The sequence below is a fragment of the Brienomyrus brachyistius genome, chromosome 2 (assembly GCF_023856365.1).
Source record: "Brienomyrus brachyistius isolate T26 chromosome 2, BBRACH_0.4, whole genome shotgun sequence".
NCBI lineage: Eukaryota > Metazoa > Chordata > Actinopteri > Osteoglossiformes > Mormyridae > Brienomyrus > Brienomyrus brachyistius.
In genome coordinates this window covers 4,407,073-4,422,493 of record NC_064534.1, presented here as the reverse complement: position 1 = coordinate 4,422,493, position 15,421 = coordinate 4,407,073, and the positions used below count along the sequence as shown (strand labels likewise).

General features: G+C 45.3%; 1 protein-coding gene across 2 annotated transcripts; it reads right to left on the bottom strand.

Moving 5' to 3' along the window:
* Window positions 1-409: 409 nt before the first annotated feature.
* On the bottom strand, window positions 410-14,086 carry tbc1d13 (TBC1 domain family, member 13). Of its 2 annotated transcripts, none has more exons than XM_048998917.1 (12): window positions 13,993-14,086; window positions 12,372-12,445; window positions 12,241-12,281; window positions 11,313-11,374; window positions 10,514-10,613; window positions 10,162-10,244; window positions 8,560-8,719; window positions 7,706-7,916; window positions 6,792-6,955; window positions 6,039-6,199; window positions 5,775-5,832; window positions 410-4,308 (listed from the first exon to the last, which is right to left on the bottom strand). In XM_048998917.1, the coding sequence occupies exons 1-12, from the start codon at window positions 14,013-14,015 to the stop codon at window positions 4,243-4,245; spliced, it is 1,203 nt and encodes a 400-aa protein (XP_048854874.1). In that variant the 5' UTR covers window positions 14,016-14,086; the 3' UTR covers window positions 410-4,242. The 2 variants fall into 2 exon arrangements, with proteins under 2 accessions (XP_048854874.1, XP_048854884.1); XM_048998927.1 differs by having other exon boundaries at window positions 6,039-6,196.
* Between the last annotated feature and the right edge of the window lie 1,335 nt (window positions 14,087-15,421).

Sequence of the window (15,421 nt, the reverse complement as noted above, 5' to 3'; positions counted from 1 at the left end):
TGTGTGTATTAGAAACACTAAATATATATTCATCTTTCACTGTTGAAATTTAAGAATGGGTTAGATGAGAGTGCACAATTTTGTGATGAGTTAAAACGGTCAGTCAGTATGCCAAAGTACCGCGGACAGCGGCTGAGGGAACCCCTGCGCGTTCCCAGGAACGGTCAGTCCGTATGCCAAAGTACCGCGGACAGCGGCTGAGAGAACCCCTGCGCGTTCCCAGGAACGGTCAGTCCGTATGCCAAAGTACCGCGGACAGCGGCTGAGGGAACCCCTGCGCGTTCCCAGGAACGGGCAGTCAGTATGCCAAAGTTCCGTGGACAGCGGCTGAGGGAACCCCTTCATCTTTGCAGAAAATAAACCAGGAAATAAATTCAGAAGACACGGGAAATGAATGAGGAGAGCAAACTTTTGAATACTTTACATTTATTTAATTTTTCCAACACTGTAAAAAGATTAATGTTGCTGTGTTACTCATTGCTACAATTATCCATAAAAAACTTTATGCATGCAGAAAAACCCCAAAACACTCGAACATACACACACATCCGTTAGACATACATTTACATACAATCCAACTACGGAAGTGAGACGTTACAGATATACACCACATAAGAGTACGGCAGGTTACGGCACCCAGTCTGCAGGTCACACACATAGTGGTACTTTTCCAGCAAGTAAAAAACATAAGAAAAAAAACAAGTTAAAGGAACATTCATTTTTCTTATGGGGACAATAATTCCTTACAGCTTTGCATCTTACATACTGTTCACAGCTGATCAGGAATGGTCGCTATAGATTTTCTGGTTGTCTTTCGCAAACGGTCATTCTGAAAATAATATTCGTGGTTTCAACACATGTGAGTGTTTAATGCAACTGAGAATTACAATTTAGACTGCATTTTATATCTGAAAAATAAAAGTAACATTGCTATATGTATGTTTTTTGGCGATACATGGCATACATCACAATTATTTATTTCTCAGCTAAACTATGTTTTATGAGGCTTACAAGAACATACAAGAAGTCATTCTTGTTCAGAATTAAACAAGCAAGCAATAAGAATTAAAAGTGCGATTCAGAGAGCGGTTTCCTGCAAAATGCTAAGCTGAACCTCGGTAAATCCGACCACCGGGCCATGATTTCTACGACACTTTTAGAAACCACTGCACATCAATAGTGATTGCAATACGCACCATGTATCACCCTCAAATGTGTTCAATCAAGCTTTCATAACTGTAATCCAGCCACAAATTCTTGTTACAAAGCAGCACACATACTTAAAAAACAGCTATATTAGCATTAAAAATAACAATGTAAACCCCAAATTTGAAAAAGGTTACACTATTACATTACACCATCCTTCATTAATTAACCTGGAGAACAAAATAACATAAATGGTACCGATAATGAAGCCATAACATAATTACTGGATGGCTCTTCACACTGGAGTATCAGCATTTTGAGCAGGCTTTGCAGATTTGGAACCGAAATTACTCCCTTTCTTAGAATATCGCAGTTACTTCCTGGCGTATTCAGGAAATACTGTCATTTTTTTTGGAAAAGGCGAATGGTATCGATCGGCATTCTAATTGGACAATTTAATTCAATTAAAGTGGGAATGAAACCCAGCAGAGGAAAGACAGTAGGGACCCAAAACCTTGACGGTAAAATCCCAGATTTTTCCTATTTAATTCATTGACCTCCTTTCTGGACATTTAACGAAAGGCCATTTCCTTCTGTCTTTCTCTGCCTCACAATTACTTCGCTTTTATACTGCCGGCGGCACTGAAACTCTGTCTGTATGATCTGACACGGTCAGGCCGACCTCCATCTCTTCAGCCCCAAGAAGTGAGTGAGCTTAACTCATCTGGAGCAATTCTTTATCTACCATTTTTACCAGGTTACTCACATGTTAATATATTTTTAAAATAGGATATTAAAATAAAAAAGGCACGTCATTAACTGATCTTATTCACTCGGAAACGGGTCTTTCAAAATAGCAAACTAAATAAGTAACTGTAACAAAGAAAAGCATAACAACATACATTCGAACACAAACATTTCTGTAGTCAGTATGGGCTGTAGGGAGTGTGTATGTCTGGCCACATGCAGGAGATTTAGCTCAACATATTTAATCCAAGAATCGACATATTTAAACATGAAGCTTCCTGTTTGCACAAGGCCACCATCTATCACAAAAAAACAGAAAGGCTGAGCATTTATAAACTTTAAAACTACACGGTAATGCAATGACCGACAATAAAACTAAAACATCAATGGAGAATAACGCTGGGGTTTGTCAGTGTTTTAAAATTCCTCCAATGCCAGGACAGTGCATTAAAATATAAAAACGGAAGGATCGAACCAGCCTGCTTATCAACAAAGACAATCGTTGCCTGTATGTCTCAAGGCGTGCAAGTGATATCACAACAAACTGCACCCCTCAGTTTGGACAGAGGGGGGTGTTTTCTCTGTAAGGAAGTAAAAAAGGCGGGGGGGGGCATTATAAGAGCTTACAGAAAGTGAAGACCAGCACACAAGGAGTGGAGTCAAAGCTTAGGACCATGGAAGGAAAACCGAGAGAAACTGCAGCACCCAGGCACAGCAGAACATCCACATGGGCAGACAGCTCCAGCAAGGGGTAGGGGGTGGCATGGTGGCCAAGACAAAAGCGGCCTGCTAGTGCCCCCTGGAGGTACCTCAGGCACATTGCAGTTGCTGGTGTCTTACAGTGAAAGGCACACTGCTCTTCAACTCTGGATTGTTGGCCAATGGGTGTTAATAGGGGGATGGGTGTTGGCCAATGGGTGTTAATAGGGGGATGGGTGTTGGCCAATGGGTGTTAATAGGGGGATGGGTGTTTGACAGCCAAGTGTAGGACGGAGGATCAAACTTTCTTGTTTGTCTACACAAGCCTCTCTAAGACCGCAGGCGTAGTGTACATCACAGAAGGTGATTCTTTGTAGATTAGTATCATAGTTTGACAGCAGCAAGCGAAGGGAGGGACCCTCCTGATTATGTCAATAAACCCGAATGTGGGAATTGTGGCCAGAAGGGCATGCCTGCCCCCCCCGAGACAAGCCCGCACCCCAGGACAAGCTAACAGCACAAATGCAGCAATAACTTGCATGTAAAACATGACAGACTGGCGACAGGGGGAGCTGCAAAGTAGCCCGATAGTTATTAGCGACTGTTCCTTGGTTTAAAGCCCCATATGGGAGTCTGCACACCCCACCCTGTGTCTCGGGTTCAGGCCATTAGTTTAAAAAAACACATCAGATTATCCCTGTAGATCTGAGGGGGAAGTCAGACCTCCAGAGAGTTCAGAACAGAGTCACCACTGGGGGGCGCCGGGTTTCCACAGCTTGGCGGTTGGCAGCACATGGATTCACCCACATGTGCGCACACACACATTGGGAGACCCTGATTGGTGCGCGAACACACACACACACACACGCTAGGGGGGACCCTGATTGGTGCACACACACACATACCTTTTATGTGTTATTTAGCGACATACAATTTTATCCATCCAAACCACAGAATTTTGCCACTTGAGCGATTCGGGTTCCCAGTGAATATGGATGCGACTACAAAGCCATGGCAGCCACTCAAACGGAAACCAAAGACGGGGGCGGATCTGTGAAGGTCGCAGGTGCAGAAGGGAGTGTTCAGGCTGCAAACACGCATCATCATCAAGGGCTAACACACTATCACGGGATGCACGCTCTGTTTACTCTCTCCCTCTCCCTGACAGCTGAAAAAGTAAGTTTTGTACATGATACACAAATAAAATATAAGAGAAAAAAATAAAAAATAAAGTTAATGTTGGGGGAAGTCCAGGATCATACTATAAAATAACAGTCTTATAGCTCTGTTTGATTCTGTGTAATGTATACTATATAATGAGATGATATTGTAATAATTTCTAATTATACAGAGTTTAGTTTTTTTTTGGTTTTCAAGTCATCAGTGAAAAAATAAATAGCTTTAAAACAGAATACCGTCTGGGGCTGCAGGACGACGACTCTGCGGGCGGGAAGGACATCCACTGGTCTTTTCCCACGATGCACTGCGGCGCAACACAGGCGGGGCAACCTGCCGGTCCTCGGCATTCGCCGAGGCGCCTGCCACCGCTGCCCGCCACAGTTCAGGCTCGTGGTTGTCCAGAGTGCCGTGCTGTTCCAATCCATGGCGGGGGGTGTGTGTGCGTATGTGTGTGCGTGAGGGCAGAGGGGGCTACGCCTCGTCCTGCAGCTGCTTGGCCTTCTTCAGGATGGTGTGGACGTCAGAGATGGGGTAGTCCTGACAGAACGGGAGAGTCGGAAAGCGCCGGATTAAACCGCGGGGTTGGGGCGCGGGATTCATCCACCGACGCTCAACACGACCCTGTTCACAGATTACCTGCCAGCGAGCATTATGGGTAAATCACATGGTCGCCACAGTTAATATTACAGCTAAACAGGAAATACGTAAAGTACCCAAGGACCCCTGCTTGCGTATTACCAAAATGGCAGAGGGTCTCTGGTAAAGCCAAGGGGGCTGTGACTTCCTGGGGGGCCGTGACTTCCTGGGGGGCGGGTCCCAAGGCCCCACTGAGTAATCACTTAGGGGTTCAGGAGTATTGTCTAGGAATGCAGGAATGCACACCCTGCAGGGTGCATTTGTGCAATAAGAGCCAAATGATAGTGATTAGCAGTGTTTCCATTAAAGTTTTGCTTAAAAAAGCACATTTTCAATAAGTCAGGAAAGTGAAATTGAGAATAGCCCCCCCCCACCCCCCCCACAGGAGAGTATACCTAAATTCTCAGCTTAATTTATAACGCTATAAAAATACTGTAATATCAGACTGACGTGCTGAGAGATCTCAAACACCACAAAATGAATTGTAATAAGACCATCGTCCCTGTACCTAACAGCTGCCTTTAATGGTTTTTATTCCAGACGACCCCCAAATCAGCAGATCCTCTTAACGAAATGGGGAAAATGAGCAGTAAAGCCAATAACAAAAAAGCCTCGTCATTTTAATTAACTGTACTTAAGGAAAGGCTAGTAGGCATGTTTCCATCCAGCTGCCTCCAACTGCATATCCAGTACGGTTCTGTGACGAGGTTGGATCTTTGCCCTGTATTATCAGGAAAGGGTGCAGCCTGTACTATTTAGAAATGCAAGCTGATGTAACTGCAAGTCTTTGGGCCACAAGAAGAATCTGGAGCACGAGGAAGACAAGCAAACAGCACACATGGCCAGTGGAGCTGGCATTCGAACCCGAGACGCAACCCACTGACCTCGGCTACTCCAAGAGGAATAGGTGAGCAAACAATTATTCTCATTATGTAACCATGAGCAACAAACACAAATTGGAAAAAAATCAAATCGGAGTTAAATTTCATTTAAACCAATCAGTGATAACCTTTCCCCGTACAGTACTTCCTCTGTATCCACAATTTCAGTCTGCAATCTGCAGTTCATTTTAGTTTTTCTTATTACTATATTTCAGTAATGTCGTTCTGTGCGTAATTTATCGGCATACGCAAGTACAGGGGCTGCATAAGAGGCCCGCGGATGGTTCGCTATTGCCTTTGCTATTACCCTCTCGGAACGCATCGCCCACGGATACGAGGGAACTACTGCACATGAAAGGGAGGTGAGGACTGAGGATCCTCACAGCGGTTGCTAAAAAATACTTATAATTGAATAATTTTTTGACATTTCAAAAATGCTTAAGAGAGAATTAAGGCGTGCTTTGTTTTTAAAAGACAACACATTACCTGCAGCAGCCTCATGTTGGCTGTGAAGTCGCCCACCAGAAGCTGGTCCCGGATCAGACTGAAACGAAAGAAAATCGGAACCCATGTAACCAGCCTTGCTAATATCGAAGAGGCACTCTAGCGCCCCCTGCAGCACAATACAGTCACAACACAAACAGAGGTCAAGTGATTTGAAGTGCGGCAGGTGGCACAGATTAAACAGAGAGTCGGCTGGGTAAAGGTGGGGGAGGAATGGCATATGGCTGGGGGGCGGGGGGCACTCACATGAGCATGGCACAGCAGACCAGAATGAGGAAGCTGAAGCGGTCTTTGTCAGAGAAGAGCGAGTCCCAGATGCGGATCACGTCGGGTAGCAGGAACTCCTGGGACAGCAGCAGCGTGAGCCAGCGGAAGGTGAAGTACTGGGGCTTAATGTTCTGCTCCTGCTGCAGGAAGGGGGGGTCACTTATAGCTCATATGTGTGGGACCCGAGACACACCAGAACCAACTGACCAACTCAGGGAGGAATATTTTGCACATCTGCAATATACACCTGTAGAAATACACATGAAAGCTCAGCAGGGGGCGATGATGGTCAATCAACTCCGCACAAGAGAGCAGACCGCATGGGAAACGGATTTACGTCACGTCTAGCTGAGCTCTCAGTTGCTCAAATACACATTTGTTATAAAGAAAAAAACAGCCTGTTTTTAATCTCTCAAATTTAATAAAGTATGTGTGCTGTGGGGAAAAAACAACAGAGGCTTACCACAAAAAAAATTTAGCTTCTTACCCAGATGAGAAACCATTTACACTATTAATGTTCAAGCCCATGGATATTGAGGATTAATTAATAATGGAGGTGTATTTTCACGACTGTGAACCTGTAACTATTACAATCATATTAATTAAACTTAGTTTATTAGTGGGCAAGTCAGATAACACCGAACTCTGTTTGAATTGCATTTAAAAGGCCAATTTATCTTTGTTTCACTGTGGAACTGCCCCGAGTGACCGGGGGGGTCCTGTTCTGCTCACCAGTTTGAGGTAGAGCTCCACGTCCTTCTCCTTGAGGGTGGAGTAGACACTCTCCATCTTGTAGGTGATGCCGCACTGCGAGTCGTCCAGGCTCTTTATGAAATTGTCCCTGTTCTCTGACATGAGGTTTGTGAAGCAGAAGAAGGTGTCTGATTCGGCATGCTCTGGGGGGGGGGGTGAGAGAGAGGGAGACAAGGACCAAGAAAGAGGGAGGAGGAGGGAGGGAGGGAGAGAAGGAGAGAGACAGGGACAGAGAGAGAGGAAGAGAAGGAGAGAGAGGGAGGGAGAGAGAGAAGGAGAGAGACGGGAGAGAGAGGGAGGGAGAGAGACAGGGAGAGAGAGGGAGGGAGAGAGACAGGGAGAGAGAGGGAGAAGGAGAGAGACGGGGACAGAGACAGAGGCAGAGAGGGAGGGAGAGAAGGAGAGAGACAGGGAGAGAGACAGGGAGAGAGACAGGGAGAGAGACAGGGAGAGAGACAGGGAGAGAGAGAGACAGGGAGGGAGAGAGAGAAGGAGAGAGACAGGGACAGAGACAGAGGCAGAGAGGGAGGGAGAGAAGGAGAGAGACAGGGAGAGAGACAGGGAGAGAGACAGGGAGAGAGACAGGGAGGGAGAGAAGGAGAGAAACAGGGACAGAGAGAGAGGGAGAGAGACAGAGGGACAAAAGGAGGGAAAGAGAGGGAAAATGTGACTGCGCCTGAAGACCCCCGCCTCCCACCGCCAACCCCAATAACAGACAGCTCATGATATCCTAGCTGAGCCTCTCACACAAACACGGTCATCAATACACGGGATGCTACCGAGCCTGAGGCCTTGATCATCGTAATCACACCCCCTGTCAGTGTTTACAGAGGAATGCACATATATTACAGCACATCATGCTACTTCATGTATCACACCATGCCTTCATGTACCTTTCCACTGGCTGTTGGGGTCCGTGGCAAAGGTGTAGTAGATGGGCCCCACGATCTCGTTCATGCCCTGCACGTAGGCGATGCCCGGGTTCAGCTTGGCATAGACGAAGAGGATGCGCTCTACCACCTCCCAGTGGGCCTCGCAGCCATTGGGCAGGACCTCATACTCGCTGGACGGGTACAGATTCTGGGCTTTGCCAGGAGAGCTCACCTAGAAACACGTACAGGAGATGTTCAGTGCGAATCGGCGCACTGCTAAAGCAGGAACTCAGAAGAACTCTCCGCAGTGATATGGCCATGAGAGGTTCTCCTAAGCTCGTGTTCCTAACCCAGTCGTCAGCAGTCACATTTTTGCTCCCTCCCAGCTCGCAAAACACCCATACCAGGCACTCGGTGTCTTCATTGTTTGGTGCGCTGGGATCTGGAAGGGAGCAAAAATGTGCACTGTCTGGGGGATCCCCAAGGACTGGGTTGAAAAACACGTCCTCATGGATTACGGCTAGTGGGCCTGGTAGTAGCTCCCACCAGAATGCATCATCCTGACGATCCTCACAGGAAGATCTACTCCCATCAGTAGATCTCAGTTTAATTCTAGAGATGTATATCTGTTGATTCTTGAGGTTCTAAATAGGAGTCAGAACACAGAGGCACTGCCATGTGAACGTACACCCCCAGGCCCCGCCCAGCCCCCCCAACCAACACCCATCCCCACCCAGCCAACACCCATCCCCGCCAAGCTCACACCCAAGCCCTACCCCTGCCCCGCCCACACCCAGGTCCCGCCCATCCCCACCCAGCCCACATCCAAGCCCAGCCCAGCCCACACCCAGGCCCCGCCCAGGCCACACGCTCACGTTGGTAACCCCACTGCGGTTGCGGTCCACCGTCTGTGCCTTGAGGGTCGTCTGCTCCACACGCCTCCTCAGAGTCTCATACTCATTCTGCGGGTCCAGGATGAGCAGGCAGGGGTATTCAGTGGCCCTCTGGAAGAAGGCCATGTCGGGGTACAGGCGCCTGGACACGGGGGCAGTCAGAAGGGCCTGCGCTTACTCTCTTATAATGAGCTGAGACAGTCACATTTTTACTCAGCTTTGTTCAAATCCCAAGCGTGGGATTACTCAAAGAAAATAAATATGATTTGCCTTTTAAAAACTATTTCATCCAAAATGTAAAAAATTTTTATTTTTGTAGTAGGGTCAGACAGTCCCTGGGGTTAAGGGCCGTGCTCAAAAGCCAGACAGTGAAATTACTCTACTGACCCAGAGATTTGAACCGGCAACCTTCTGATCACGAGTCGAATATGCCAATCCACTGAGCCACACACAACCCCCATGATGAGATAAGCCATACCGAGCCGACTACACCGTGTGAACCCGCACCTGGACTCCTGGAGATAACAACATGAAGCCAACTGGGACTTTATAACTATATAAACTCTAATGAATGTCAATATAAATGCAGTTTCATGCTCCCTGGTCGCCCAGAGGAGGATGGGGTCCCCTTCCGAGTCTAGGTTCCTTTCAAGGTTTCTTCCTGCTAGAGGGACTTTTTCCTTGCCACTGTCGCCTCTGGCTTGCTTGGTGGGGTTCTGGCTGGTTAAAATGTAAAGTGCTTTATGACAATGACTGTTGTTAAAACTATATAAATAAAATTGAATTGAATTGAATTGAACTTTAACGATGCCAGGGGGAAATTCTTGTGTATGGAACAGCAAGGTACGTAGAGCAAAAACAAACATACAAATAATGCAATACAGACCGAGGGCAAAGACAGAACACATAGTGCAGACAAGTAAACATTGTACCATTTGGTTTGTTTGCACTGAGTACAGAAACAGAATATCACCAAAGGAGAATAATAAATAAATAAACATAAATAAAAAAATAGATCTGACAGAGAGAAGAAACTAGAGCAGCGAAGACAATCTGCAGTCAGGCAGCCGACATGAAAGCTTCAGACACTTCATGGTGCAATAGCTGAGGCTTCAGTGCTCAGCGTGGCTGTGGGATCACAGCCCGATTTAACACAATGAGAACTGTGCAGTAGGATTAAAGCAGACACTGCCTGACAGATCAGGATAATCCAAACCCCTCACTTCCCTCACTGCCACTGAGATTTCACAATTTTGCATACGTAATTATCCAAAGTGACATATTTCTGAGCAATGTCAGCAATTGAGGGTTAAGGGCTTAATGGTGACATCACTTTGCCAAGCACGGGATATGACCCAACAACCTTCTGAACACATTCACAACAGCCTGACCCACTGAGCCACACACTTACCTATAACAAAAATTTTACATAGTCTGCTGGGTACCGGCATTAATTAGCTCTACTGTCATCGCAATTCCTTTTTGTTGAAAGCGAATGCCTGTGGCTTTAAACTGACCGTCAAGCAGTCAAGATCGCTACCAAAGCTCACCCAGTTCCAGGCACAGCGCAGACGGCCTCCCTACCTGACGTCTTTGTCAATCTGCAGCAACACCTCATTGTCTTTGAAGTAGTTGTTCCACCTGCTTTCTGGGTTTGGATTGAGAGGCTTCAGGTGAGGAGGTAGAAAGATAGAGGGAAGAGAGTGAGGAGAGAAAGAGGGGGCAAGACGAAAAGCAAAGGGTCAAAAGAAGAAAAACATTTGATTAAAAATATTTCACTTCCAGACCATGTTAGGGAGTACAGTGCACTGTGAATCCCCACCTAGTCCAACGAAGTAACCAACAGATGACTGACAACACGATAATCCCACCCACCATGAGTTTTAACAGTCTTATGTCTTCCTACAGGAGAAAGAGGAAGAGCAGAGTGACTCACGTGGTCCTCCAGGGTGACATCCTCTCTGGAGAGCCCCAGGTTGGCCTTGGCGATGCCAGGCTGAATAATCATTTCCTTCAGGAACTGGGCGTAAACCTCCCTGAGGGCCAAAGACATGGCTGTAACACTCAGCAGAGCAGCACCACGGAGGGTGGGGGGGTGGTGTAGAGACACACCATGTGGTTGATATTTTCACCGGCTTTAGGCTCTCAGTCCGAGCGTTATTGGCAGGGAGTGCCTGTTTTTGTTTTCATTTTGGAGTGTTTGATTTCAGAAAGGTTCTTCAAAACACCGTCACGCAGAGGCACACATAGTGCAATGCTGAAGTAAATGCTTACAGGTTTCATACCACTACAAAGACCTGAGAACCACAGAGATGTCTGGTCCAATGACTCCCTAGCTGTTAATGCTAACACACTGTACCCCGAGCTGCTAATTCTAACACGCTGTACCCCGAGCTGCTAATGCTAACACGCTGTACCCCGAGCTGCTAATGCTAACACGCTGTACCCGGAGCTGCTAATGCTAACACGCTGTGCCAAGAGCTGCTCACGCTAACACTCAGCAACCCCAGTGGCTAACGCCGACAGACCGGTACCCCCGGCTGCTAATGCTAACATACTACACTGCTAGCTGTTAACACCAGCACTCTGCACCACCAGCTCCTTTCAGACCAGCCAGGGAAATCTTCGACTTCCTCCCGGGGACTGGGGACCCTGGCAGGGATAACTGGTTTATTTCAGGATCCCAGTGGAGCGACTCAGATAAGGAGGACACATGGCAAGGAGACGCGGCTCACCTCTGCTTCTTCAGAAAGGAATCCCATAATGCCCTCTCCAGGGGAAGGTAGTTCAGCAGAATCTGAAAGCGATGACATAAAGCCGTTAAAATGAGATGGATGTCTGTGCTTATGGGTAAAGCCTGTTTCCACCTGTCCACAGACATCCTTAGGTTTCATTTCAAGGCCAAAATTAATTGTTTGACTGATCGGTCTACGCAGAAAAGTGTGTCACTGTGGATTAAAGTCTCTCTTAAATAAACTAAATGTAAATTCTGACTTCAGTTTGATCTCATTTCATAATTTTAGAGATGGAAGTCATTTCAGTTTTGTCTCAAATAGTAACTGAATACTGAAGCACTTAACTGCTAGCAGGATTTATCCATACAAACAATCAATCAGAACTATATTTAGAAGCATGACAGTACAGTTTTCAAGTGAGGTATGAACTACAGTTGTCACCCACATAAAAAACAGCAGACAGTGGCCCAGTACGCATCTCCATGATTGTATGTTTCAAGAAAGGGCAAAAACCAGCTGCATTAGGTTCATGGGACAAGTTTGTAATCGCTAACCCCTGTTACCCAGTGACTTTCACGTTGAGAGCAGTTTTGCAACCTCTACATCTATGTCTGATAGTTAGATTCCTTCTCCACCTTCAAGAAGCAGCTCAACACCCATCTGCTCCATGGTACCTGGGCATTCCCTGGAAGCTGCACTTATGCTTAGCTACCTCCATGACAGCTGTACGCATGTAACGTGCTGTTCAGCTCACTTGAAGGTTGCTGCAGGCAAAAACATCTGCTATGTATGCAAAACTTCTGTGGGACTTTTGTGAGAAGCCCGTCCTTCGGTTTAGGACCTAATCGCCGCCATCGCTGTCATATTCAAATACGGCCTTGTCTAAAGCCTAAAGCACGAGCGGGTCACGCTCCTGAGAGGGGCTCACCTTCCAGCACAAGGCGCGGATGCCACCCTCGAAGGGTATTCCTGGAAAGCGGAGGCAGAGATGTCAGCCAGCGAAAGCCTTTAATAAGACAGCAAGGCTCAGGCCAGCGGTCCAGCTTCGGCCTCACTTACCGCTAAAGCACCGCTCACGCAACGCCTCCAAGTTAATCTTCTCCTCGCTTAGGGCTGTGTTAAATTCCTGAATCCTTCCAAAATAAAAGAGAGAAACTTTTAAAATTTTTGTTACAGCACAGAATAAAGTACAAATGGGTGACATTTCTCCAAAGTGTCACGGATAAAGGATATGAACTTATGAGAAGTTTTACTCATTCATTCATATTTAGAGTAAAAACGCTGTTAACATCTCCAAAATGCTGCACCCTCCCATGCTAATCCTTGGGTTCATAAATGATTTATGGGTGTCCTTTCAACGCATAGGTACTGGCTGAAGTGATTAGTGTATGCCAACACCACGGTTAACGCCGGAGCCACACACTGCATACCAGCAGAAGTGCAGGACGGACTAAAACTTAAGAACAAAACAGGCTTTTGCTGTTTCTGATTAATTGTTGACGGCAGTGCATCGGATTCCCCGAACGCCAGTCAGCACTCTATACAACTGGATAAAGACGTCAAGTGGGGGACAAAGACATTCATTATTCAAGGGAAACGCGACTGGCCTGTGGCTCAGTGGGCCGACCGCACTATCACGCTACTGAGAAGCAAGCAGGTCAATTAATCTGGAACACAACCATGCCCTGCACTTCATTCAACACAAACACTTTAATATCATACATTTTCTTGAAAAGGTGCACTGTACACTTGTATTTTTTTAACAGCTGATTTAAGAAAACAGGTCTCGTGCGACGCTTAATTTTCCTGGGCTGGTTAAAGCTGGCGTCATATACTTGTATTTTAATGCAGCTAAGATTTTCGGGTCCTTTTATTCTTTATAAAAAGAGGTATAGAAAGAAACTTACTGCCACGCAACCAAGTTGGTGGAAAAAGAAAACAGAAGTACCTCAAAGTAATTTTTGTAATCGTTTGTAATATTCACCTATAAATGTGACCTATAAAGGGACATTCATTCTTCATTGTCAATGTGAGAATATTGACAACATTTTGAAAAGGTCTACGTCCACAAAAGAAATTATATTGCAGTATAAACTGTCGATCATTCTTATATAAAAAAAACAACACATATGTGGGAGAATGATTTTTCGTGAATTAAGTATGGAATAAAAAAAACAGCAATTTTCCTGTTTAAAATAAACATTAAAAGGCGAAGCTGGTGAGATCTTTATACTGGTTAGAATGTGATATAAAATGACCGGACAGTCCTCTTAAGTCGGAGCTAGCACTGAAGCCCAGGGGCTGTTCGTGTACAATATGTTTGATAAACGGAACCGAACTTGTACAGATCAATAAATCACCCTGGTGTCTGAGTCGACTTGGATAAAAGATTTTTATTTTACCTTTAGAAGTGCACAGCTCGTTCCGATCTCTTACTCTTTATGCTAAACTGCACGCAGAGGCTGCAGAGTGAAAGTCCCGAAGCGTCGCGAACTGCGGCGAGCGGCACCGTCCTACGGGGAACCACGTTAAGCCGCACGGCAGCGCCAAACAACTGGGGCCAAAAGCCGCGCAAACGACCTCGTCGCTCCTGTCCGCAAACGCCTCTAAAACGGCATTTATCGGAACACTGTCATGTAGAAAACACGACCCGGAGCTCGGTTTAAAATCACTAGCTCACCTGCTTTTGTATGAACTCGACATGTTGACTTCCTCGTCGGTGAGCAGAAACTGTGTCGCAGTAAAAACAGTCCGACGGTGAAACAGCCGAGTCTGATAAGAGGCCGCGCATTCCTTCCTATACACATTTATGTTACAAAACAAAACCATAGGATATCATTACAATTTATTAAATATTCAATATATTAAATAATTCACATACAAATGAAATATATAGTGTATAACCCATTTTGTCAACAAATATCAACAAATATGTAACTATTGTAGTATCTACATTTTTTGCCAATTTTCCAGACGTTTAGTTAACTATTCTGGTATTATGAGTTTTCATCTGAGCAAAATAGAAAACGAACAAAAATAAAATAATTGGCGCCATTAGCAAATCTTTGACCTGTTCTCCACAGCAAAGGAAAAAACTCAGCACATTGTGCTAGATAAGGATCCAGATAAACAAAAGATGAAGAAAGTATTAAAGAGAGCAGCCTGTTGAGCACTTTTTATAGGTTATAAGTCTAGTTCCATATTGGTTTTGGTAATGAAATGAAAAGTTGTGAAATAAAATGAGAGAAACAACTGGCCTGAAGAAAAGACAACAAGCACTCTGAATACGTGAAGACTTTTGAGAAGCCAACAGGATGTAGAAGCAATGTACTTCTCGTAAATCCATTTTACACTCAGTGGCCACTTCATTAGGTGCTAGTGATATAGTCAAGACCATCTAAACCAAGACCAAGTCATTTCCAAGATCAGAGATGCATGCAGACCCAGACAAGATCAAGACCAAGGCAGGGTAAGACCCAAACAAGACCAAGACCAAGGCAGGGTGAGATTAAGTCAAAATCAGAATCATACTGATGTTTCAGTCTACATAACACTACCCACTATGAAATTAGCTAACATAAGTTGTAGTTATATGACCTCCTTGTCATTGTACATCACAAGCAAAACCCTAATTTTAACATAGGAAAAACAATGTCACCATGTGCTATTCCCTCAATATAATGTTACATTACATTCCTCCATATTGCCTTAATTCACTAAATTAAGTAGATAGCGCTAGTTAACATTGGCTGCTTTAGCAGTGTCTGTAGCTAATGTTAGCCTTAGATGGCAAATGTTAAGGTTCGCTTGCAAGCAACCTAACTACGGTCCTGAAACATAGAATACTACTCTTTAAATAAGGGGTTTCTAAGATTTTTCTGATACAGAGACAGATAGTTAACATTTGCTAGCTACTTAATTTACCTTTCATTGTGTTTCCACTCCAACTGTCAAGTAAAGTTGGACGTTGTGCTATGTTACATAGTCACATAGGTAACTAGCACTCGTATAGCTAATCAATATCTCATTGTCTTTTTTTTAACTAATTAAGTGAGCTGTTGGTGAAATTGAATAAATCCATGGAATGGCTGGGGTCCCCCTGAGGAGAA

Coding starts and splice junctions, on each gene's coding strand:
- tbc1d13 (XM_048998917.1), bottom strand. CDS start 14,015: ATGTCGAGTTCATACAAAAGCAG. Junction 12,282..12,371: donor GCGTGAGCGGTGCTTTAGCG/GTAAGTGAGGCC, acceptor TCCGCTTTCCAG/GAATACCCTTCGAGGGTGGC. Junction 11,375..12,240: donor TCCGCGCCTTGTGCTGGAAG/GTGAGCCCCTCT, acceptor CATCGCTTTCAG/ATTCTGCTGAACTACCTTCC.